This window comes from Oryzias latipes, chromosome 10 (genome assembly GCF_053564925.1).
Source record: "Oryzias latipes strain Hd-rR chromosome 10, Olatipes_Hd-rR_3.1".
Classification (NCBI taxonomy): domain Eukaryota; kingdom Metazoa; phylum Chordata; class Actinopteri; order Beloniformes; family Adrianichthyidae; genus Oryzias; species Oryzias latipes.
In genome coordinates this window covers 29,513,195-29,540,365 of record NC_136246.1, presented here as the reverse complement: position 1 = coordinate 29,540,365, position 27,171 = coordinate 29,513,195, and the positions used below count along the sequence as shown (strand labels likewise).

Sequence of the window (27,171 nt, the reverse complement as noted above, 5' to 3'; positions counted from 1 at the left end):
AATGAGTTTGACAGTAGGGTGTTTAACCCCCAAATCCAAACCCCTTCATGCGTGTCAAGCAGGGAGGCATTGGGTCCCATTTTTAGAGTCTTTGGCATTACTCTGCCTTGATTTGAAGTCACGACCTTCCAATCTCAGGGCAAACAAACAATGCTTCAGAGCGAGTATATAATATGTAATGGTGAGTCCCTGGAAACTATATTAAGAATCTGACATTTGAGGAGGAACAATTTTGGTGAGGTACTTCTGTCATCCAACATGTCTTAACTTTAGACGAATCTCAGCCCTAAATGTCTCACCAAACCAAAATAAAATTCAGTCTGACTCTATTTTTATGCTGTAACCAGCTCAGTGGCCTTGTGGTAGAGTGTCCGTCCTGTGACTGGAAGGTCTTGAGTTCAAATCCAGGCAGAGTCATACCAAATACTCTTAAAATGGGACCCAATGCCTCCCTGCTTCACACACAGTACAGGGTTGGATTGGGGGGGTTAAACCACCAAATGGTTCCCGAGCGTGGCTGTGTCTGCTGCTCACCGCTCCCCTAGGGGATGGGTCAAACACAGAGAACATATTTCCCACACCTAGGTGTGTGGCAGCTAATGGTACTTTAACTTAAACATTTGTTTTGTGTCACATCATCAACGAAACACTAACCTGACTGGTAAGAGACAAAAATGATGATATGAGGACATGACTAATAACAAATGTCACACACGTTATTAAACAGACTTAGTTTAACTGTTTTTGTCATTTTTTTATTCAGTTTCAAGAGATTCTGAGTAAAAACTAGCTACTAAACTTTCTAAGGCAGCTTTATGTTGCCCTCCTTTGACTTTTGATTGCATCACATTCAGCGGTTTGTAAAATTTAACAATCGCTGAATTTCTTATTACTTATAGTTTTGTAGAAAAATTATTTTGCGGTGAATTTCTTTAAAAAGTAACAAATTGATGAGGAAAATTCTAGGTTTTCTATTGCAATTAGGTTATTTATGAGACAAACATTCTCATTAAACCCACAATAGAAAGTTGTCCGTTAAAGCTTAGCAAAATTGCTAAAATATTCAGCTCAGTTTTCATTTTTCTTTTTGGTACTTTTGTTTTGTGTAATGAACTAAATATTCTTATTATTAATTTTTCAATGAATAAATAATTATAGCTTTTTTATATGTACTTTGAGATCACTGGGGTAAGTGAACCAGTAAGTCTTCAATCTATTATTCCATTTATTTACCTCTTAAAATGCAACTTCCTTCTAAATTCTAAAGTCTTTAAACTAAGTAAGTCTTAAATAATAGATGTTTTTGACACTAAAGGTCATTGCTTAGTCAAAATGGGACAAAAATCCTTTTAGTTGTGAGGTGTTTAAATGGAGCAATGAGATGGACAGATGAAGAGGATCTGAGTGTTTGAGCAGGTACAGCGATGTGCAGATCAATGATGCACAGGGAGGAGAAGACCTTGCAGGAAAAAAAACAGTATTTTGTATTGGATGGGACATCTGTTTGGATCCAGTGGTGCTGCTGGAGAACAGGTGTAACAGTTTTTTGTCATCTTTGTCGCTGAAATGGGAACAAGTTGGAGTTTGTGGAGACTTTACTGGCAGCAGGGAGTTGTAGAAATCGAGTCTGTTAACTAGAGTGGCAGCAGTGTGTGGGGTGAGAAAGGTCGGTGGATGTCGCAGAGATGGAAGCAGGCAGACTGGGTGATGATATTAACATGTGAAGTGGAAGAAAGTGTGCAGTCCAGAATGACACCCAGTCTCTTAACACGAGGGGAGGAAAAGACAAAGGAATATTGAAAAATATGGATAATCTGGGAGTTTTGCAAAACAAGTAGCTTTGTCACCGTTTTGTTCATTAGAACCAGTATTTTATTTCATGGAGGCAGTGAGACGTGAGTGAGGGTAGAGGTGGCCTATGTGCTGAAGAGATGGGTGTCATCTGCATAAAGGTGAAAATAAATGTGATATTTGGGTAAAAGAACAAAAAAAGAAGTGGCACCAGGACAGAACCTTGGGGCATTTCGGGGGTAAATGGAAATGATTGAGAAGTGATGAATGTAACTGAACGAACTACATGGGAGTAAAGAGCTGAGATTTCAACCTGTCAAGGAGAGTGCTACCAATACCAAGGAGGATGTGTAAAATATCAAAGGCTGCATTCAGATAAAGAAGGATGAGAACTGATAGGTGATCAGAATCAGCTATTGGATGGAGGCTTTAGGTAATTTTCAGGAAAGCAGCTTTGGGAAAAATAATGAGGCCAAAAGCCAGACTTATGGAGGCTGTTGGATAGGAGAAAAGCCTGAAGCTGAAGAGCAACAGGTTCTCCAAGACGTTTAGAGATTTTTGAGATTGGTGGGATATGCACCACTTTTTAAGTATTGGAGTTACAGCAGGAGCAGTTTTGAGAATTTGAAGGACAAGTCCAGTGATAAGGGAGGAGTGATGATGGACCCATAGGAGGAAACAGCTGCTTAAAAAACACTTTAAAATGAATCTAGTTGGTATGTTGATTAATTGAACTTTTTTTTAATTAAATCAAATGTTTTTGCAACAGAGGGAAGACAGAATATTGGCAATAACTGGGAGCAAAGCAGCAGTGGAGGAGAAGAGAAAGATGAAACCAAATAACTATTAGGAATCATCTGCTGATTAATATTTAGTTTTAGTTCAGAAAAAAGAGATCAGCGCATTGAAGAAAGCAGTGGAATAGTAATTTTGAGGTAATTATTTACATGGTTTTGTTGTTTCTTAGCAGAGAAAACAGCCTTAGAGTTCATTTTATTTGAATTAATTAAACTAGAATACTTGGTGAATTTGGCTTTTTCAATACATTCCTTGAGCTCTAGAAGAATCCAAACAACTAAAATAAGAAAATACACCCACAGTATCCAAGAATAAAAAAGCATTATACATTTAATATGTTTTCGGTGGAAAGATGGACCTTTTTAACATGGGAGTCATTGGCAATTTCTGAAACCAGCCCCCAGTGGTCATTTAAGGGAACTACAACATTTGGTTAGGCTTCAAATTGAACATCCTCCCTTCATAAACTTCCCAGCAGAAGAAATAGAAGTGAAAGGTAAAGAGTGAGTGGGCAGAAACGGAGCATTCAAGGAGATGTGGGTGAAAACAAAGCCAGAAAAGTCATGACCGCACTTTCTCCTGTTCACATGTTCCATAAAAAAGGATGGACAGTGAAGTATACTTGGACTCTTTTCATTTTGGAGCCACCTCCCTGGTTTTTCAGTTTTTGTGCCATATGCTCAAAGCTCCATCTCAAGCTCATTTGCAGCGTTCCACAGACAGACGCACACACGTAGACACACAAATCCGCTCCATCAAAGCACAGGAACAGCTGGCTTGCTCGATATGGATGACTACTTGCCTGTCAACCCGTCTCGCGGAACACACACACACACACAAGCACACAGATTGTCGTCATCATCATCATCAAAACGGGTGTGTCCCGCTGTTTTGTGAAGGAACATGAGTGAGCGCTACAGAGATAGATGGAAGGACAGCAGGGGGCTGGAAGGAAAAAATGCAAACATGCAGTCAGATTCATGAAAACAGAAGCAAAGTGACAGTATGTGTCACTGTTAACCACCCTAAACCAGATGCTCATGAATAATTTTAAATTGATTTGGAGGAGGTCTTTTTCATCATGCCTTTGCAAGATGAAATGAGTTATCAGTCATGTGTTGCTGCTCCAAAATCTAGAGATATTTTTATTTGACAAATAAAAACGACAGTTCAACATTAGAGAGTTAGCCTTTAACAAGGTTTAAATGAGAATTCAAAAAAAAAAGTTAAGTTTCAACCTGAACCGTTGACAGAATTGTGTTATCATCAAAATTTGGAAAGTAGCTTATTAATGTTAATATTATTTAAAGCTGAGAGTGGTGCCACCCGCCCTCGAAGTCCCCTCGTGACTCGCCCTCACTGGCTGAGTGGCAACCTTAGCCCCCCACCCAACCCCTCTGCTCCTGGTACCTGGTTGAAGCTGAAAGGGTCAAATTCATGAAAAAGAAGCCTTTTTTTCCAAAAAGGTGGCTTTTGTATTGGGTAATCTCCATAGCAACCGTCGTATCTCTTGGTCAGCTGGGGGTAACGAACAGGTCTACGTAATTTTTAGAAGAATCAGCAAAAGTAATTTTTAAAATGTCCTTGGTAACAGAGGTTTTTTTGTCAACCACTCACTAGTCCTAATGTGTTTACATTGAATGTCATGTACCATAATTTCTGGACTATAGAGCGCACCTTTACATTTTTAAAGGATAAACCCTATTGTACATACATAAGCCGCACTTGTCTATAAGTCGCATGTGCCCACATCGAAACGTGTTTTAGAATGAGGATGTGTATGTGCTGAAACCGCGCATGTGTGTAAGAAAGAGGAGGGAGCACGTGCAGCGGAAGTGTGTTGGGGGTGCGAGTTCATGTTTGATATACAGAGTGAAGGGGAACTGTAATAAAAGAAGGTTTCCCCCAGAAGGACGGTGAATGATTCTTTATTAACCCGCTCTGGAGGCTCTGAGGGTCTGAGGGTCTGAATGGGGAAGTGAACAACCGAATGAAGAGGGGGAGAGGGAAGAAAGAAAAAAACTAATCGCAGGAAAAGTTCAACACATGATATATTTACAAAGAATGAAGAGGGGGAGAGGAAAGAAAGAAAAAAAACTAATCGCAGGAAAAGTTCAACACATGATATATTTACAAAGAAAGACGGTACACTGAAAGACGGTTCTTCTGCGAGTCTTGTGTTCAAACTTCAAGGGCTTCTCGGGGAATTTCCATTGTATTCATTTCCATTACAAGCTGCGTGCGTTCTTGAGCGCGCAACACGGCCGCCCACCGGAGGATTTTGTGTTTAGGGGGGGTCGCAGGAGTCTCGACTCTTGCTGCTTCATCATGGCGGTGATCAAAAATCCCACACTGTCACCAGTGTACTCCACAGCGGGTTAATAAAGAATCAATCACCGTTCTTCTGGGGGAAACCTTTTGTTACTGTTCTCCTTCACTCTGTAACACCCCCAACACTGACACACATACAAAAAATCATTCTACAACACCTGTATAGTTAGTTCATTAGTTAGATAGTTAGTAGTTAGTTGTTACTGTTATTTGTTAATAAAGAATAGTGCGTTGTAATTATTACTTGTACCGGTATTCATTTCAACGCGGCGGCAGGGGGATTTTATGTTGCGGGGGGGGCCGCAACTCCTGCTGCTTCATCACTGGCATGATCAAAAATCCCACATCGTCACAGCTCTATTCCAAACAGTGCCTGTGACACGGCAGTAACACGGCAGCAATACGGTAGTTACAGCACTAACAGGGCTGGTTACCGGTAAAAGTCACTGAGAGCAGCAGTAACTTACAGGCGCACACTTCCTCTGCTCTGAAACCATGGAAGTCTTCCTCCTCAGTGTCGGATTGGAATAGCGTCAGACATTCTTCGCCACACTCTCTCTCAGTGTCTCTTTCATTGTCGCTGTCAGTGTCACTCTTAGGTAAATTCTCTACTGAGCTTGAGCTTTCCTCTCCGTCACGCAGCAGACCGGCTTTTCCAAACCCGTTGTTGATGGAGGATTTTTTCATACTGCTTATAACGATTGCTTTTAACTTGAAAGCTGCATCATATGCATTTCATCTTGAATTTTCCTTGATGAGGGTCTGTTCGTGCTATTCATTAACAAAGCTGGAATTTACATTAAACTTGTGTCTTCCTCGGCACATATGCCGTATTCCCCCTGTCTCACTCTTTCTTACCCTTTCTGCTCGAGCGCCCCTAGCGTCATTAGAAAAAATGCATATATTAGCCGCATCATTGAATAAACCGCAGGGTTGAAAGCGTGTGACAAAAGTATTGGCTTATAATCCGGAAATTACGGTAGTTTCAATCAGCTTGAGCCAACGATTCATGTATTAAAGTTTTCACAAAATTCTGATCAAAAATGTGCGAACAACAGGGAAACGCCACTTTTGCAAGCTCACCACACAGTTAAAAATCTACCGACTTTATGTCCAACATCTTTTCCCGAGTAACATCCCACTGATGCTGGAGGAGTTAGGAGGCAATAGAGTGAAATCCCTAAAAGAAGTTTACATTTGCAGACATCGGTTGTGGTTGTAGACTTAACCTGTTGGCATGTGTGTCAAATTTTGTGAAGATCGCTTGAGCAAAAAACTGTTTCCCCACATTGTTTAAAAATGTGAAAACTGCCAAATTTCCAGCTTTGCCACAAAATGGTAGGTCCTGTGGCCATCCCATAATTATTTCAAAACTTTCTTTGGTCATTCCCAAAATGTGTGTTTTGATTTTGTTGGTGCATTATTCTGATTTTTTTTTTCTTTAGATTTTGGTCCCATTTATTTTTTGCAGTTTCTCCAGATGTGATGTCATCATATTCTATGTTAAAAGATTTTGTCAGGTACGGTGCAAATTTAAATCCCTTTATGAGTATGTCTATGTGTTCCAGAGGAACAAACAGTGAGTTTGACATTTTTAAAATGTTTTGAGTGTTGTGCAATACAACCTTGGTGAGATATATAGACAATTGTTTATTTTCTGCTGTAAAACATTTCTGATTACAGCATAATGGCCTCAAAATATCTTACTATGTTTGAAAAATCCAAAGATAATTTTTCCAGTCTGTTTTTTTGTAGAAAGGTGAGTGATGTAATTTTTTTTCAAAATTCAATTGTTTGAAGGAAAACTAATAGCAGAACTGCATCAAAAGAAGAGGCAGTTTTCATATTTTAGCAACCCCATGTGGAAGAATAAAATGTGTTTTTTTTACCTCCTCTGTGTGACTGAGACTCAGCTTTGGCAGTTTATTCTTCGCATTTCCTGAAGCCCCGCTGAAAGACTGGCCATTACTAAAGCCTTCTGCAGCCACTAGAGGGGGTTTAAGCTGCGGAGAGTCCATTGGTGTCTGGTCCTGGCCATCCATTGGTCGAACATAGGCCGTGGGTTTCTGCTGCACAGCAATTGGCTTCCCCGACAGGGTGCCGGGTGGGAAAGTGGGCGTCATCAGTCCAGACGTGGGAGTGGTTAGACCGGGAGTGGGAGTGGTCAGAATGGAGGTGGAGGCCAGTGGGGAGGAGTTTAAAGAAAGCTGAGAGCCACTTTCATTTTCGTAGGGTGACAATTTGAAAGATCCCCCGTTTTCCGTGTTGGAGGAAGACTTAAAGTGGCAAGCATCTGTGGTGGACGACCGGAAACTTCCATCTGTGGAAGAAAAACAAGGAAATCAACAAAATGGCACCTACTGCTGAACACTGCAGGGCGTGACATAAAAACTGATGAAGACTGAGAGTATTACTGTTAGTATATGTTCTTAAAAGGCCAACAATTTGGAAACTTTTATGTCTTCGTATTCTATTAACAACTTATATCTTCAATTCTGGTTCTTTAAGCTTCAAATGAGACTAAAACCAGCTATGGCTTGAAGACTTTGGTTATCCTATTCCATTAAAAGTTTTTTTTTAAAAAGCTTAAAAATTGGATTTGAAAGTAAAATAACAATTTCCATGTGATTTGAAGGCTAAAGACGTGAGCATATTTTTTCATGCACAGTTAAGTTGAGCTTTGGTCAAAGCTCCGCTAAGCCATTTAATTGGGTTCCTGTCATTTTCCAGTATAAAGCACAGAAAGAGAATCTGGTAATTAACTCAGTATGTCTGACTCCATCCACTACAGTAGGTGTAATCAGGTTTCGTCTGTAAAAGGAGCCGCACACATTCTGAGCTTCACTTTATAGCTTCACTTTTAGCAGCACCGTGACTGACCACTAATGAATTTGACTTTCGCATCACGCTTCAATCAAGCATGTGTCAAATTAAAAGTGGTTTTGAGAGCAGACAGAGTGGCAAATTAATGTCAACAGACCTGAGTTGACCTCAGATTTTAGAGAACAGCGATGGGCTCCAACACTGAAAAAGTTTCTTTTTCTTAGTTTTTGAATCAACATGACCCATCTGAGATGTTCCAGTCTAGGTTTTACAACTTTAAATTGAACAGAAAGGGCTAACTTTTTAGGTAACAATTGACAGTCTCTTCATACCTAGAAAAACATTGTGTTTATTATGTTCTTATACCTTCATGCAACTTTTAAAGTCATAATTCAGTTAGTTTGCCCAGACGTGTATTTTTTTTCTGCATTAGACCCAACCCTTAGGGAAATGGTCCCCAGCCCCCAGGCCGTGGACCGGTACTGGTCTGTGGGCAACTTGGTACCGGGCCGCAGACAAAAAAAAAAATGCATTCACTAACTTTGATCATTTCCATTTTGTTTATTTTCTGATATTAAAGGAAGTTTTGTTTTGGAAAACTACCGGATTCTGTTCACCACATCCGCCTGTCTTAACGCGTCAAGCAGCTGTGTATTAGTATAAACCCCTTTTGTGTTTGAGGCTAAACTTTTTTATATTCATTGTGTTTGTATACTTGGTCCTTTATATTTAAAAAAGAGAGAAGAAAAACACACTTAAATGTAAGAGACATACCTGTTGGTTCCAAAAATCTTCACATACAAACATGACAACATTTACAGAGTACAATTACAGCTCGCTCGCACATACTTGGGAATAAAAACACACGTATACACACGTACACACAAATATTTCATTCTGTCACACATACTACCTGTGCTCAGGTGAGAGTTTATGTTCTACTGTGGTGGATGAAGGAATATAAAAAAGGGAGGGTGCCCAAGTATGAGGTGCCGCTTGTGCCAAAAGTATGTTTTTGTGTCCATTGTCTATGTCTACTGAACGAGTTCATTAAACATTGGTTCATGCGTTATGTTTTAAACTTTGCATTTGTCTTTGTTATTGTCGTTACCCCCTGTCATCTAACTACGTCATCAGGAAAGTCCTTAGCAACCGTTACTAGTGTCGTTAGCTATGACGTTTCTCCATGTCGTGACGTTATATCTTGTCGTCCTTTGAATGGCCGGTAAATTGTTTCCACGGAAAAATGTTTATTAAAGCCGGCGCTAGCGTTAAGCATGACAAACACATTTTTTTAAAATAAACTTTATTGATATTCCCGCAAACACGCATAGCCAGAAAGAGGGGGTCGCATGCGTACAACGCTTTCACATTCCCGAAGCGAGTCTTGCCAATTGTTTCAAGTTATTTAGAGTATGGCTTCAATTAAATCTGGAGATGAAACTATTATTTAAGTCTTTTAAAAAATAACTGATCTTTATCAAACATGTTGGCACAAATCGGGTGAATAAACGAGGAGCAGATGGGCCAAAATCTTTGACTGGATTTTGATCTTTTCTTTTTAATCTGTTATGTATTTATTTGAATATAAGGTGGCGCTCTCGGGGGCCAGTTTAATGCTCTTTTCGGCCCGTCTGCTCCTCCCTTTTCCGTCAGATTTGTAACAACATATTTGATAAAGATCAAGTTTTTTTCAAAAGACTTTTAAATAATACTTTTAATTGAAGCCATACTCTAAAAAACTCGCTTCGGGAACGTGAAAGCGTTGTTGTACGCACCCCCCCCCCCACACACAACTTTCTGGCAATGCATGTTTGTAGGAATATCAATAAAGTTGTTTTTGTTTTGTTTTTTAACGTGTTTTGTTCCATGGTAGGACAGGAAACAATTTACAGACCGTACAAAGGACTTTTCTGACGACTTTGGCAAAATTTGAAATACGACAGGATCTAAGGACAAGACATGGGGAGACAACGTAGCTAACGACACTAGCAACGGTTGCTAAGGACTTTCCTGACGAGACGGGGAGACGACATTGGGAAACGACAATATTAAAGACAAATGCAAAGTTTAAAACGTAAAGCAAGCGTAAACATCACAAAGTAAATATATAATATTAATCAAAGAAGCATGGGCACGCAGAAGATATTGCTTAATAGGACATAGACATGAACCAATGTTCAATGAAGTCATTCAATAGACACAGACAATGTGCCAAAAACATAGACAGTAGCCGCAAAAACATATTTTCACATTTTTGGCACAAATGGAACCTCATACCCGAGGGGCAAATTTCCAATGAGCTCCTGCCACGCTGCGGAAACTGTTTCCTAAAAAACAACAGTTTTTTTTTTACTTTGGAAAAAAATGGCATAGTCGTAATTAAAAGACCACTGGGAACACTTTTACAATAGATCAAAATATGATTGGAGTGGGACTACAAGGCCTGTGAGTTTGATAAATTATTTTCACCTGTCTTTAAGAAAGAACTGTTGTGACCCCCAAAAGTCTTTTTATGTTTTTACCTGCTCACATTGTATGTGGTGTGCCCCAGGGTTCAGTACTGGGTCCACTTTTGTAGTAAATAACATACACTCTCTGGACCACCTTGTCTATAAGTCAGTGTTTTTTACTGTCAGTCTTACCTGGAAGGGAATGTGTTTTAGATGAGTGAGAAGACTGCCTTCTAGAAGAAGATGAGGAAGAAGACGACGAAGAGGAGGAAGAGGGGCTTGAATCTTCCTTCAGGCCCAGCACATCTTTAAGTGAACTAAACAGCTCCTCGTGCCTCTGTATTTGCTGCTCCTCTGTCGTAGACGTTTTCCCTCTGCTGCCGGTGGCTCCTGACGAAAGCTGCCCCTGTCTGTTTTGTCCTGATCCCAAAATGAGGCCTGCTGCCTGGGTGCTCTGTCCATGGCACCCCCTTGACCAGTCCATGGAGTTTCTTGACTTTTTCAAATTCTGATGCGCGATTGTTGCAGTGCTTGCCACAGCAGGCGGCTGCATTGGAGCCGAGCACGATGCCGATGACGATGGCACACTTCCTGTCCTCTTTTCTCCACTTCCCTCTGCTCCTCCTCCCCCCATGTCTCCTCTCAGGGCCTCGTTGAAAAGCTGGGACTCCGCGGCGGGTCTTTCCGAAAAGCTTGGCGTTTGTTGCAGATTGTTGGCTGTGCTACCTTTAGGAATCCCCACCAAGTGGCTCTGGTTGGAGTGGCTGGTTAGCAGATCCTTCATTTCTTCGTAGGAGCCCAACGTGTTCTGGACACGACTGGCCAAGGCGTCACCTTTATTAGTCTGACAGCAGGAAAGATAAAAGACGGGGAGAAACAGAAGCACATTAATTAAGTCTCTCATTTCTCCTTTTATCCAGACTTGATGAAAAGCCCTCTTTACTCATCTTGAAAGGAATAGTGAGAGATGGATGGGGTGACCACTGACCAGACATCAGGATGAGATGATTAATTAAATAAATGCCACCTTTACAAGGGTCCGGTCCAGGCTGAAGCAGTAAAATTAATGGGGCAGGAATCATTATTGGCCTGACCCCGGAGTCTCCAGCAGTCATTGCTTAAAGGACAGTGAAGGCTCGTCTTCCAGAGACCTCAATGGTCCCTTTTGTTTCAGATTCATGAAATACATAATTTAGGGATTCAACCTTCTGAAGAGGACATGAAAAGAACACACTGGCCAGATTCTTGCAAAAGCTCATAAAAGTAAAAATTCTGAGAACCTGGACAACCAACAGTGAAGCAATTATTTATAATGAGCCGAGTCTAAATTATGCAAGAGCACATAATTCCAGTCTGCCGTTTTAATCATGATTTCCCGACAAACCAGGAACAATTGAAGCAGAGAAATATCAATGTGATAAAAGGTTCTGCTTTTCTTGGTCAAAAGATGTTCTCTGCATTAATAAAGTCTGGACGAAAAAATGGAAAAATATGGTTTTCATAGCCCGTTTGATGAAACAGAACCAGATTGTTTTAAAACTTTACTGCAAAATCTACCAATGTTTCAAATAAATTATTAACATTTTCTTGTTGAGGTTTAAGTTACACATCTAGAAATTTCTAATTGAAGACCCACGCGAAAAACTCAAGAGTCTTGGTTGTTTGTTTTGGCGTCCCTGTCTGTGGGTTGTTTTCTTATGGAAACGTCTCCAGAATACAAAAATAAAATCAAAGTGTGGTAACACGCTGGGATCCACTGAGACGTCTCATTGAAGAGGAGGGAAGGTTTTACACCATTACATTACAAAATATGAAAACATCACAGCATTATTTTCTCCCATAGAGTCCCGTTTAGATCGAGTTTTCCCTTTATTTAAATGTAAAGGCATATTTTTTTCTGATGGGATTGGAAGGCAAATTTAAATCCTTGTTTTAGCTCACAAATGATGCGTTTTTTCCAAAAGAAACACAAAATGAAAAGTAATAAAGATCCTAAATAATAGTGTGTAGCTAATTATCAGTATGTCCTGCTGGCCTACATTAATTCTAGCCTTAACATACATTGATAAAAGTTTTTTATAAAGTAATATATTTAAAACCAACTAAGGTCGTTCACAAAAAAAGAAAAAAATTCAATAATGTGTGTTATTTCAGTAGTACAGATTAAATAAAAATCAACATTTAAAAATGGTTTCTAGAAAAAAAAAAATCACTTTTTATTTTTTCCGGCCACAGAACTACAATGAAGCAACAAAAGATGCTCTGAAAAGGTTTTTTAAACTACTATATCTCAAACTCCACTGTGACTTTTCAAACCTACATTTTTTTCACCTTCAACAATTCTTTTTCCAAGGCGAAAAACTTTAGAGTCTATTTTTATAAAAACTGAAGCTTAACGACCTTCTTCTCTGAATCTCCACTAAACTCTTCCCTTAAACTTAACGGCACAGGGGGACGGGTGGTGCAACCACAACATACTCCTTGCATCATGTGCCACCTCCTGCAAACTCTCCCCAGCCTGCCTCCCTCTCCTCCACCAGTGTTTCCAGTGGTACACTGCACGTGCAGAACAGCTGATTGTCCTGACAATTTCCTGAGGTCGTGCATGGAAATGGAAAAATTCAACACTAAATATAATGCAAAAAAATAGATTTTACAAGTCACCGAGTCTGGTGATATTAATGGTTAAGTCTAAGAAAAGTAATCAAAAACGCCAGTGTACAAAAATATAATTTTTTTTTTTTCCTTTCTTCATTTTTTACATCAAGTTTTAACCAATTATATTTGAAAACGAGCAAAACGGATCTAATTTTCACAAAGTGTTGTGAAAATAAGCACAGGAGACCATTCAAACATCCCAAAATCTTTCATTGTGAGGACCTGCAAAAACGCTACACACCTAAGAGTCATGCGTGAATAAATTAGCTCATCTCTCCTCCATCTCCAGCTCATGAATAAAACATCTGGTGGCTGAAGAGGAACAGAAAACACATTTAGAGAGAGGTAAAATGAAAAACAGAGGCGCATGGAAAGAATGAAAATCATCTGTGTGTGTGTGTGTGCGTGTGTGTGTGTGTGTGTGTGTGTGTGTGTGTCAGAAGATCATTCCGAATAGCTGCTAACAGCGTAGCATTCCTTAACAGGATTAGAAGAGGGATTAACTAATAGTTGACAGAGAGAATGAATTCTGGAGTGAAGAAAGGAGAGACAAGCGATGAATGAATAGTAGAGACCAAAGAAAAAAGGACAAAAACAGACAGACTTTTGGTTAAAAACAACAATAAGGAAATAAAAATAAACCGTAGATGAAAGTTAACATGCAAAACAACAAGGAATGAAATTAGCAATGTGTTGCATAACCATGCAAAGCTAAAAAAAAAACGAATCCGTTGATTTAAGTTGATTGTGTAAATCATCTTAGAGTTACCGCATGCCATCGGGTGTGTGTAGTATTTGGGTGTCGGCAGTGACATCTCCAGTGTTAAAGGGTTAAGGTTTTTCCAAATGTGTCACTTAGCTGTTTCATATTCAGCATTTTTTCTATTATTTTTAGTTATTGAAAATATTTGGCACATAAAAACCAAGCGTGTAACATTTTAAAGACAGACGTTTATTTTTCCACTCCTATTTTAAACCACTTCTCGCCTGTTGCCACATAGCAAATTTAGCATAGTTTTCTTCTGTCTATATTAGTCTTTATAATGCAAAATCAACTTTTTGGGTTTTGAAATGTTTTATAATGTTAAATCTTCACAGAAAATAACCCCAAAGCAGTATTTTAATCCACTCACGCAATTTCCAAAAACCTGCACACTGACCACTAGCCCCTCCCACATTCACATGTATGAAAGTCAGGAACAGCCCCTTCTAGGAAAAGTCTGCGCTGCCAGCCCCGCCCTCAAGCTAACACACACACCCACTTTCTCTGCAGAGCTAGCGGTAATCAGCAAAAATGCTTTTATTTTATATGCACAATATGCACATCCATCTGTGCAAAAGTTCCGATGTTGCTTGTTTTCGTGGGTGAATTCAGACACACTGGCGAGGCCAGCTCTAGGTTGATGTCATGAAATAGGCGGCACCCACAAGGAGTGAAAAGCGGAGCCTCAGAGTTACCTTACTTCCAAGTTGGAAAAAAAACTCAGGAAAATAACTCATATTTCATTAAAGGAAATTGTTCTTTAGCGTGCCAAAGGTAATATATTATTATACATATGGATCAAAGTCCCAATTATTATTATTAGCATTATTCAAATTTGTTTATCTTTATCTCTGGAAAACTTTGAATAATGCTATTTAAACATGACATGCAGGTCATGTTTTTAAAGGATTCTGTTCTTCATGGAAACTCAACTTTAAAAGTGGGATAATCCGTTTTTTCCTCTATAATTCCTTTATTTTTTAAATTTGATGAGGAATTCGGGTTTGTTAAGTGCTAACTACTTCTGAGCATATTTTTTACTATTTTAGTTTAATTGGAACGGAGGCTCTGATTTCATAATTATCATTTATAGTTTTGTTATTCGCTTTTTCCGCTGCTTTACTGTTTCTTGAGTTAACTTGTGCATCTCAGCTGAGGAAACTGCACAAGTTTCTCTCCAGTTTTTATTCCTCCTCCTTTCATGCTGATTAATTTTACACAATCACGGCGCATTTGATATGCTAACAAGTTCTGTCTGGTTTACATGGAAAGCGTATAAAACGTAACAACGGCTCCAACGTTCTCCGTCATCGGGATGTCTAAATACGTCAGTGTGGAATGTTAACACGAGTGTGATTTATGTTTAAGAAAGATAACACATTTGCAACCGGAGCACAATGCAAACGACTAACAATGAATGAGAGGATGAATGTTGGACGGCAAAAGGAAACAGAATCCGTCTGAGTCACTTGGGGCTCCTCAGAGTCTGGGATGTTTGCAATCACCTACTTTAAATAAACCGAAACGCTGCTCAGAAACCAGTAAAAAAAACGTCTTCTATTTGATGAGCAGGACTTCTAATGCTTTAACATGAACATGCCAAACAAGATCTAGAGCTAGCAAACAATCGTGCTCATAACTTCATACATCATCTTGTAGATTAACATGCATAATGTGTAAAGCTGCGAGAGAGATGTTATCCCTCGCCAGAGCCAGCCCCCGTCAGCCAGGCTCTCTCCAAACAAACACAACTTGATCTCACCTCGCCACCATCAATTAGTTTGAAACAATTAGTGAGATGGATTCATTATCAGAACAACCACTAATTTGCCCCCGCTGTCCTCGAAACCCGAGCCGGGTTTCAGCCAAGCGCCCTCCTGTCCCCCCGCATTTAGAGGCCCTGTCAGTTATCGTGCATTCGGTCCAAGACTCAAAGCTGCTCTGTGCCGAGGTCAACACACTCGGCGGCACAGCCGAGCGTTGAAGTGCCCGCTGGAATCAAAGGAGTTAACAAACCCAAATCAATTTTGCACTCGGAGGGGCAGAGAGTAGCCGTGTGAACCTTTTGCACGGTTGGATTTCCTTTGTCCGAATGCAAAACTAAAGCGTTTTAAACTCCTCCAGGAAAAAGACTGACCAAAACCTGAAGTCTGAGGAAAAACAAGAGTTCTGAATATACTAACAACCACAAATGGCACAAAAGTTGTGGATCCGCCTGCCTGAGGATGTGACGACTTCACCCACTTCAAAATAATCTTTTTTGTGCTTTGCTGTCAAGTCGTTTTTAACATTTCCTCGTGTCTTAAATTGATTTTATGGAGAGTTTTTTATTGTTTATATTTGTATGATTGTGGGGTTTTTATTTTGATTACAATTTTTCACTGTTATTATTACGATTTTAATTTACGTAAAGTACTTTAAGGTGTTCTGTGGCAGAAAAAGTGATTTATAAAAAAGAGTATATTTGAATTTGAAAAAAAGAAAAAAAGTTGATTTACTGTTAAGTTACTCTTTAAATCATGAATTTAAAATAATGCGTTGACCCTTTTTATTTTGGAATTAATCTGCAAAAAAAGGAAAATATTGCAAGCTAACTCCCTTTAGCTTCGAAACAGCCCCATACCACTGTGAATCTACTACCATGCAGGGTGCCTAGTGACGGTAGCTGCAACTAGTTCTTTAAGTTTTATCAAACATGGGACTTATCTAAACGGCCAAACATTTTTTTAAACAAAACATATTTTCAAAATAAAGTGATTTGCTCAGAAATAACAAAAACTGTTCATCAGAAACATGACTTCTACCTGAACTTTGACAAAATGTACTAATAAACACAGAACGGTCTGAAAGTAGCTTTAATGTTTTAACTACATGGGGGGAACGTCTTTTAATTGCATCCTCTATGTTCCCAGTGGAACCTCTCAAGAATTTATGACTTTATCTTTTGTTTTTTCCGCAATAGATGAGAAACAGTGCATGATAATACACAAACTTTTTATCATATACATTGAATTTCACCATATCATTTGTTTTAAAATAGACTATTAAAGTATATATATTGTTTGGGGCATAAATAATAAAAGAGTCAGTAATTCTTTTCACAAAAAAGTCTAATAGTTTATATTTTCCCATTAGAACCTGTCTCTAAATCCATAATTTGTTTATTATTATCATTATTAGTGTAATTGAAAAAATATTGTTGTTATTATAATTATTTTATATGTTTAGTGTCTACAAACAGATTCAACTTAGTGATACAGTATAAAAAATGTGTAAATTTTTAATAAATATTTAATACAAAATAAAAAGTATAAATATGTGTTATTCCATATGATACATTCTTTAACTATGTTTTTTCAAATAAAAAATCTTCCTTATACTCTTGTTAAGGTCACTATTAAAAAAAAACTTTGATTTCCAAAAAGGCAAAACAAAAAATGTTTTTATTTCAAACAGCTGTCATTTAATAAGGAAAGTTTATACTTTGATAAATGAACAGGTTTTTTTTGTGAAAGTTGAACCAACACAGCTACAAGTTTATATTTAATTTGGCCAATATATATATATTTTTTTCATTTGAGCTCTGGAAAAGTTTTAAGACAAATGTCTACCTCAAAGCAAGCCAACCTTTCAAAATAAAAGTTTGAAAAGTCAACACTGATGCACAAAAAAAGGACCAAAACTGAAAAACAATTCTCTTCTCAAACAGTTTTATCTACAAAGGTTACAAATGTGTCAGAAATCAAACTTTTACTGTCTGCAGTCTTACCTTATAGGGCTCTCCAAACAGGTTAAATCCAGTTGAGAACAGGTCTTCATCCTGCTGGACCTCCTGAGTCCTCCTCTCCCACTCTCTCCTCTTCAAGACGCTGCGCTCTGACTCCAGATGACTGAAAGAAAAGAAAAAGCTGATTAGTTTAGCTTAACCACAGCACACAACCAGCCTTCACTGTAAAGCATTGACAGTTTTATTGCCTATATGGTTTAACAGTCAATTGCGAAAGAATTAAATACAATTCCAGAAATAAAAACGAGAGAATTTGTCCCACTGATGATAAAAATATTAAAAGTCCTGCATAGAAGTTATTTTTTTTTGCATAGAAGTTGTATCTCACAAAAAGTTTGAAGGTTTGTAATCATAAACACCAATCATTCTCTGTAGAATTTGACTAGAAAATGGTTCAAATGAACCTGTTCACCTTGATGTCATGTTTCATCCAATCCATCCAATCGGATCTAAAGCTGATAAATATCCCATTTCTTCACACTCAAGTAACCCAGGAATGACTGCAAATTGCATTTTCCTTAAAAAACGAGTTACCGTATGATAAAAGGTGCTTTAATGACTTGTTTAATTGTATTTAAAAACAATTATTGGAGCCTTTAAAGCCCATTAAGGTGTGACGCCCATGTATTCCCAGAGTATTACATTATTAAATACAGGCAGATAATAAATCGTGCTATCAAACATAATCTTAAAATAATACAGGGTAAAAAAACATGTATCTTTCTGCTTGATCATTTAGTTAAACGCTTGTAATAAATATCCTGTCTGTACCCAAACAATAAAAAGTGTTGATATTAAATTGACAAAGTTCAAAATATACCAAAGTCACATAAATGAAATGATGATTGTGTTTATACGATGTTCCAACAGTCTGCTCCAATAATATCATCAGCGCTGAAAGGGATTTTACAGCCTGCTTTTTCCACTAAGCCTAATATGATGTAACACGCCATTAGCTGTAATTCAGGAGTGAATAGGTGAGTCCAGCGGGGACTGAATCCAGGCAGTGTTTACGACACGCTGTACCCACTGAACCTGCAGAAAGGACAAATGCTTTTATGAGCTTTAACACTGACTTTGTTTGGATCCTCATAAAATGTGTTTTTAATTTCCAAACAGCCTTCTGATGCTGAGTAGTTTTCAGCCAGGGTGGTCGGAACCAATACAATATACACATGGGTAGAAACCAAATTTCCAAAAAGAATGTGAATATGAGTGCAGATAAAAAAAAATTTAATCTGCTTTGAAGACCCACTGATGAAAATGATGTTTTTAACATGTTCTTGTGACATTTTTATGAAGAGGGAGGTGACATATTTAAAAAATTAGGCTTAAAATGGCATTTCTGAGCAGACGTGAAGATGCTGTTTGACAAAGATCACTTCTGTAGCTACATTCAGGGGCGTCTTCCGGACTTCACCCATAATAACCCGTGTGATGTATTAGTGTCCGCTACAGCCCGTCACCCACAGCATGAGTGTAGAAGAATGTCCCTGAACATTTTCACTATGCGATCACTACGACTTTGATATTTCGTGGGACCACCCGCGTGCCTCATGCAGGTTTACCCATTTTTTCACCCACAGACAGCATGTTCCACCCGTGAGGGTTTTTGTTCGTAGCTTATTGATAAAATAAGAAATAGGATTTGTTTATGTTTATAGGGTTTCGTATTAGTTTTGTTGCAGATTAAGAAGACTGCTCTGGTGATAATAGATGCACGGTCCATGAATGCATCGTGAACACATCTAGTTTTTAGTTGGGTCACGCATCAACTTTGCTGTAATCAATTTATTAACTTCAAACAAGACATAAATGTTGGTACAGAACACCATTTTTTAGCTCTAGAACCTTTTAACGATCACTTTCATTAGGAAATGTGTCGTTTACAAAAATAAATTAAGGTTTGTTGTGATGTAATGACCTTTGAACCCACAACGGGAATTCCTTCCTTATCGCATCAACTGCACAGAGATGAGATTGTCTTCTTAGTTAGCCCTCAGCTCAATTAAGAGAATGTTTCTCCTGGAGTTTGCCTTCAAAATCTAACCTATCGGCAAGATGTGAGTGGGAGGGAGGAAAAAGAGAAACAACTAAAGAGAGGAGGCAAAAAAAAAAAAAGAAATCAGAGACCCGTGGGAGGGAAAAAGACCCAATTTCAGGGCAGCAGACAGTTTCTTTAAAAGGAAAGCAAAATAACAAAATGATAAAAGTCAGAGTGAAAGGACAGGAGAGGAAGGTGCAGCAGCGTGATGTGAGAAGCAAAGAGAGAGCGGTGGGAATTCCACCCAACATGATTGACAGGTGGGCTTTTTTCATGTGTTAGTTACAGCAACGTGTGCAGATTTGATCCTCGTGTGCGCTGGGATGCCTGCTTGACATCTGTCTTGTCTCTCAGCGCAGAAAAGACAACTAACAGTACTGTCGCCACCGAAAACACACGTGTGTGTATAAACGGCAACGTGCACACGGATCCACGGGACTGCAGTCCCGTGAGACGGATCTCTGTCTGCCGCACGCTACACACTCACAGGGAATCAGGTCATAGGAGGTAATTAACACATCCAGGGTTTAAATCCCACCAGACAGCAGAAACAGGGGAAAAGACCAGTTTTTACAGGCCAAACTACGACTGACGACCCATACAAAAGTTTTAGGGGTTTCACTAACATTCATAAATAATTCTGAACAGTTTTGTTATTTTTTAATAATGAAGAATCAAATAAATTTAACGTAAAGGTATTGCGGAAAACGGAACCGTTTTTTTAAGGGTAAAGAAACGGGGTTGACCTTTCAGAGACCAGCCCCCACTTCGCTTCAATCACTGCAGGTAGAAATGTGAATTGGAAGTTTTTTATGTTACACATTAAAGACACAATTTGACAAAAATTTTGTTTTTGGTGTTTTTAACATGATTTTGTGGCATTTCTCTAATGATGGAGGACATATGGTACAGACATTTAAGCTTAAAATTGCATTTCTGAGTATTTCCTTAGTCACATTGGTCTGAATCAGGAGCAGACAAAAAAATGCAGTTTAAAAAAGAGTTTATAAGAAGTTATTTTTTTTAGATAATCAACCAGAAAATTGTCTAAAGGTTTTCTTTCATTATAGTGGTTATAGCTTATTTTCAAGACTTGAAGAGAATTTTGAGAATAATAAAAATATGCTTCTTCCTCCACGACTAAAGACACCAAATTTCTCAACTTTACCCAAAAATTCAAAACATCTATTCCAAACATACTGTAGGTCACCTGGTATCGGCTGAACACTCAGCGAAAACTCAACCAGAAAAAAACCAAGCCAAATAACGTGAACAGTTCCTATAGATTCATATACTGTTGATGAAAATGTCACTCATTTCTGTGATGTTTCTCTGACAACCACTTCTCTACAGTTTGCCTGAAAGTCATTTAAACACAGGACGTTCACTGAAAATGTCTTTAAAAAAGGCTGCATACTACAAATTAAAGGTCACTTCTCATCTTTTGATGCATCCAAAGGCATTTATAGGCGCAACAAAATGTATGTTAATATAAAAAAAGGGTCATTACAGGGGCTGCAAATGTCTTGTCGAGTGGATTCAGTGTGTTTTGATTCAGGCTAAGGTTAAAACAATTTCAATAAAAAAAAACTTTTTATAGGATACAGAAACAATGGTGGAGCCGCACTTAAAATAACAGTGGTCTGAGGCAATTTTCCCAATTTTAAGTAATGAAATAAAGTAAATTTTTGAATTTTTTATGGCAAACGTTATTTACCAGTTATTTACGATTTCAGCTTCACAATTTGAGAAAACCTTTTGATTAAAGTGAGTTTTTTGGCATTGGTTGTGTTCCAAATCCATAAAATCTGCTGCTCTGGAACGCACAGGATGAACTGGCTAGTTTGACTATTTTAGGGTTTTTAAAGAGCTGGTTTGGATGAGGTTTTGAAAGTATTAACCCTCAAAAGCCTCTTGTGTCTCCAAATGTAAAACCAAACCGGCTCCATTTGCTGCAGTGGGAATAAGAACAGGTTGCAGGGTCTCGACTCGAGCATTCTCAGGGGAGGTGCTGAAACAAGCTCGGTTTACCAAGGTCTAGCACCTCAGAGCCAAAAGGATTTGCTGCCAAAGACCTGGTGCCAGACACCACAGGAGAGTCCAGAAGGTCCGTCAACATCTGCAGCGAGAACCTCCGAGCGACGGCCACTGGTTGGACAACAGAAAGCACAACCTTTGCTCAAAACCTTTATATGGATAGGACTAAACCTGCTTTCTTCAGGGAGCGAAATGACAGATGAAAGGAAGACATGATGGGCGTACAGATGGATTGTACGGGATTGGCGGGGATTAATAGCAGCTGTGATATCAGTGGCTGGCATTCTGTCAATGCTGATAGTTTCTGTGAATGAAAATGTAGTCACGGCAGCTCTTCCTTCCTGCCACTTTGCCTTCCCTCTGTGTGCAGGCCTGCCTGCGTGGATGTGTCCTGAAGTAATGCTGATAGTCAGAGTAAGCTCTGGGAATTTAATCTCAGCAGAGCTGTGCTGTGCTCCCCTGATAACTAAATGCACACACACACACACACACACACAAGGAGCAAAGTCTCAAACTGAGCCTCCTCACTCTGTCATTTATTTTCTCCGCACAGAAATTCACTTCTCCTCACTCTCTTTTCTTTTTTTCTTTTTATGAGAGATGCCCCTAGCGAGGCAATAACCCTGTAACTTGAGGGAGCAGACAGGCGTGGGTTCCGGTGCAGACTCCTTGATTATTCAGGGTTAATCACATGAGATTCCACCACGACAAATGGCTGCTCCAGGTTTTGGATGGTACGGTGGCCCAGAAGGGCCAACTTCACCAATAAATCCCCAAACGCAAAAAAAAAAAACCTCTCAAAGAATAACGACAATTAAAAAAGGCAAAACAAATATGAAAAAACATTACATTTTAGAAATCCAAACAAAATTCCCCCCCCACAAAAATGAAACGGAATAAAAGTGAAACGTGTTGAAAAATGTTTAACAAAAATGAAACAAAGAACTATTCAACATCGCTGATTGGATTATAACATCTGAGTTTTTTTTTTCAAATGTGTCTTCAATGTTTTTATACTAATACAAGTTTTATGAGCGTATCAAAAATCGCTTCATAGTAAATAACTTTCTGAACAACCGTCACCATCCGACCAGTGATGTCCCACGCTATTTGGAATCAGGCCAACCTTCTCCTCAGATGACAATGACTGATTTGGACATTGTTTTATTACCAACAACATTCTACAATTTAAGCACCGTATTTATAGGAATATATGCGTGTTTTTTTTTTGTTTTTTTTTGCATGGTTTGCCAGGAGTTCCATTTCTCACACAGTCTTACACCGCGCTTAATGGAATTGTTCCAAAGTGACACAGACAATTCAATTCACTGAGTATTACACTGTGTAATGTGCAATAATGATTACTGAAATGTTAGAAATTACAATCAATAAGCTATTGATTTTATTTGTACTTGATCTGCAATGTGTAGCAATAATTACTGTTTTAATGTGTTCTAATGATAATCAATGATTATAACGTATCGGTTACTGTTACTGTTTACTGAAATCATGAATGAATGTTTCCGGAAGCTAATCAATAATCATTATGAACTGGATTCTGTCTGATCAGAACTGCATTACAAAAACCATGTAAAATTATAAATGAATGAACTCAGTAGAGGTGGGATGTATAAATAATTATGAAACAGCTCATCTTATCGAAGGTTTGTGGGAGCAAATCAATGATGCTTCTTCCTCAATCAAACTGCAACATTTTTCATTCCTGTGCCAACTCTGCTGATCAATGCTGAACAAAAGCACATATCTATGCCAACATATTTACTCCGTCAAGGACATCTGCATTATTCAATGACCTCTTTTTTTAGGAACAAAGATTGAAAATAAATGCAAAGTTTAGAAAATACGAAGAACGGCAACAATCCTATTTATTGGAAGAAGTGTCATTGTGTGTGCGTCTTTACCAAATAAATTAGTGAGAACAGGATGATACTTGGAATAGAATTAGGTTACCAATGATGACACATAGTCATTAAAGAATGCATGAGCGCTGGAGCTCCATATCTCCAGCCTCAAGGAGGTAGAAAGTCTCAGCAATCAAAATGAGCTCCCTCTCTTTTTGGAAGCAGCGGAAACACTTTTTCAAGCAGAGAAGAAATGAGAACTTTTCTTTTTTTAAAAAGGACACAATGTGGGGCAAAACTTGGCATGTTGGGAGACAGGGGCGTGCAAAGGATTTTTGAGGGGCTTGAAGTCAGGAAGGAGCAGCAAAAACTTTTTTTTTTTTTGGTCCTTAAAACAATTCGGTAATTAAGTAATATTTTAAAATAAACTACTAATAATTAAATAATCAGCTACTGTAGGTGAAAGGGATACAATAATCATTTCTTTATGTCAGCAAATTATTGTCAACATGAGTTTGCTCACCTTATCATAGACGTGGAAGACATCAAAATAATTAAACAAGCGAGTCTATTTATATTGTACGACTGAGTTTTAGGACCACCAAAATAAAAAAAAAGTAATTACGAGATTTAAAGTCGTAAATTTAAAACTTTTTTCTCGTAATTTCGTATGTCTGATTTTTTTCTTGTAACTTTCCGACTCTAAAGTCGTAATTTTAAAAAACAATTTTGTGTTGTAAACTGGTCCCAAAACTCATAATACTGACACAATGTGCTGCGGGCAAACTCAACGTGAATAAAGTTTAAAACAGACGGTAATATTTTAAACACAGATATCCTACAACTTTCATCCCCAGAATGCTGAAATTATTATTATTATTATTTTATCTTGTTCTGTCCAACGACTGAGCAGAAAGATGAGCTGACGGCCTTTTGTGTTGGACAGGTTTAAATATTACAAAACGAGGTTAAAATTAGTAATAATATTTAATGATATCATACTGTTGCTGAGAGGATTCTGTAGCTTAGTTCAGTTTCTCAGTGGTGATTTTGGTCATGTTCCAGATTCATGTAAATCATCCACAGCTGTCTGCATTTCTGTTCATTGTCCTCAATGATAATGTGTTTTGTATGTATTTGTCTGTTTTTCACTTGTATCTTTTCAGTTTATCTGCTTGATCTGCTTTTTGTTTCCCCACATTTTTGTCCTGTTTAGGTTTATTTATTAAATGTTTATTAAAGATAATACAATCATTGTTTAATCAAAACACAAAGAAAAGCAGTTTCACTTAAATAACACAATTTAGAATCCAAAAAATAAGATCATCCGGGGATTTTTCAAAATAAAAGACTTCTCGGATAATGATAATCATGTAATCAAATGGTTACGGTAGAACAGGGGTGGGATTATATAAATTTGCTTCCTTCCACTCCCTTTCAAGCAATATTTATTAATATGTCTAATTATCCAAAGTTTGATTAGTTATTGTATGAATGTATAACTGATTGTATTGTTTTTGTGTATTATTCCTATTTGATTGCTTAAAATAAACCATTTCAAATCAAAATCAAATCTCAAAATAAAAGATAGTTCAGACTAATAATAAAAGGAGTATAGTATTGAATATTTCTTCAGCGGACCAGTGTGTGTGTTAATATATATATATTTTTTTATTTTTTTTCGTTTTAATGAGAATTAAATGGAGAGACGGACTAGACAGAGACAGAGAGAGACGGCTAAGGGACCTTCTACAAAGTGTTAGCTGCAGGAAAAAGTGATGAAAATAAAGAAAAAAAATCCCTAATGTCTCAAAAACAATTGAAACAAATAATTATTGAATGATCTAGTCACAAAGACTCAAAATATTAATGCTACAACAATGATTTTGTTGGAGAGTCAGTTTTTTTTTTTTTTTTAGGAATTTTTGATAGATAAGACTCACATCTGATCAAAAATGCCTTTATTTAACCAGAATCTTCACATTGAGGTAAAAAACCTATTTTCCAAGGGAGTCCTGGCCAAGAGGCAGCCAAGTGTTAACTGGTAAAAGGCAGGTTCCCAAAATTAAATCACTCAGAATCGGATCGGAGCCAGAAAAAATCTGATCCAGACGTCCCTATGCTGTTCAGTCTGCACAAACGTTCAAACGAGCTTTCTTACCTGCCGAACAACCAGAACTGTAAGGAAACAAAGTCTGGAAAACATACGTGAGAGCTGAAAATGTTTTCCTTTCCCCAGAAAGGTTCGGAATCGGTGAACACTAAGCGGCTTTGTTTGGGCTCACGACGCATCAAACACAAAAGCAGAACTCTGCTTTTGTTGGTGTTGAACCCACACTCTGACTGCTGACTCCTCAACCAGCAATCAAGTCATTAGAACAATTTGTGTTGAAATAAATAATCTCACTAATCTGTTGCTTCTAGAAATGATAAGCAGCCATTCATTTCACCTTTATCTTAATTAGTGATATGAAAGGGGCTGCTCGTATTTCCACTCATTCAGGCTGCATTTAACCAGCCGGCTCAATTTGGAATAAACCCCTTGAACGCGTTTGTGTGTGCGAGTCTGATTGTGTGGGAGACAGCTAGAGGATGCGAGGGGGTAGGACGAGTGTTTGGGAATGACAGGGAGAAGTGAGAGGGATAATGAGGGGAGGAGGAAGAGGAGGAGAGGGGGAAGGAGAGAGGACTGGCTGTCAGGCAGCAGACAAAAGCTTTGTTTGAAGTGTCAGTTCAGCCATGAGTTTGGTGTGTGCGCTCTCTTATTTGTGTGTTCATTCAGAAGGCATTAGAGGAATATCAGCAGGAATTCCTGGACAGATAGAGGAGAATCCGGAAAAAAAACACCATGACTGTTGAAACGCAGCTTTTCAACTCTGTTTATGCATGTTTAAAGCACATGTGTAGTTTTTAAAGACCCACTTTGGATCTCTTTTAAGAGCGTTCCCAGTGGTCTTTTAATTATGACTTTTCCGTTTTTAGCCCAAATCAAAAAACCCGAGCTGTTTTCTAGGACATAGTTTCTGCAAAGCGGCAGGAACTTTACCTCTGAACTTTGGGCGGGACTGTTTACACAGAGTGGCGCTGCCCCCCATTTCCCATCATCCTTTTGTTTGCACTCTCCCCCACTATCTCACAGCCCCACACAACCACAACTAGACGTTAGCAGTAAATGGCGAGCAATGTTGGAGCTATCCAGCCGTACAGTTTTTAACCAGATGCCAGCTCAGACGAGGAAAACAAAGACGTACACGGATCTGCTTGTCTGCATGAGGAGCTAAGCAGGGAGCTTGTGCCTACAGATTTTAGTTTGTACGTAACAATGTTTCAAACAGGCATTTTTTCATCTGGTCCAGATTCACTATGATTTGGATAAAGAATTACTCAGAATCTTAAGTTTTTTAGATATATTCTCTATCATCTGAAAAATGTAAAAAAAAAAAAAGAAGTTAAGTCTTCAAGAAAATATGTGGTTTAAGCTTAAGGAGGCCTTAAGGAGATAAAACCTACTGCTATAGATAAAAAAAAAATGTTGAGGAAATAAAAAACACTTAGAAACTAACTAACTATAGACTTTACTGAATTAAAAAGCTTTACAAAATTTTGTTAAAAGATTTGGAAACAGAAAAGATAAAACTGGATCCAGTCCAGACAGACAGACACTGCTGAGACAAAAATAGATCTTATTTTTGACAAAAAAAACATCTAGCCAATTGGGTCAAACCAACACTTATTTTTTACTAAAAGAAATTTAAACAACACTAATAGTAGATTGGGGATTTAGAGACTGGACAAACATGCTGTGATAGTGGAAATTATGACTT

The 27,171-nt window shown here is 38.2% G+C and overlaps 1 protein-coding gene across 2 annotated transcripts in view; it reads right to left on the bottom strand.

Annotated features, from left to right (window-relative positions):
* Positions 1–27,171, bottom strand: part of aff2 (AF4/FMR2 family, member 2) — a 200,410-nt gene that overhangs the window by 120,833 nt on the left and 52,406 nt on the right. For both annotated transcript variants that reach the window (XM_020706761.3, XM_020706762.3), the window contains exons 2-4: positions 17,387–17,507; positions 10,389–11,040; positions 6,810–7,240 (exon numbers count right to left, since the gene is read on the bottom strand). In XM_020706761.3, coding sequence (XP_020562420.2) covers positions 6,810–7,240; positions 10,389–11,040; positions 17,387–17,507 — 1,204 coding nt within the window. The remainder of the gene's footprint in view (positions 1–6,809; positions 7,241–10,388; positions 11,041–17,386; positions 17,508–27,171) is intronic.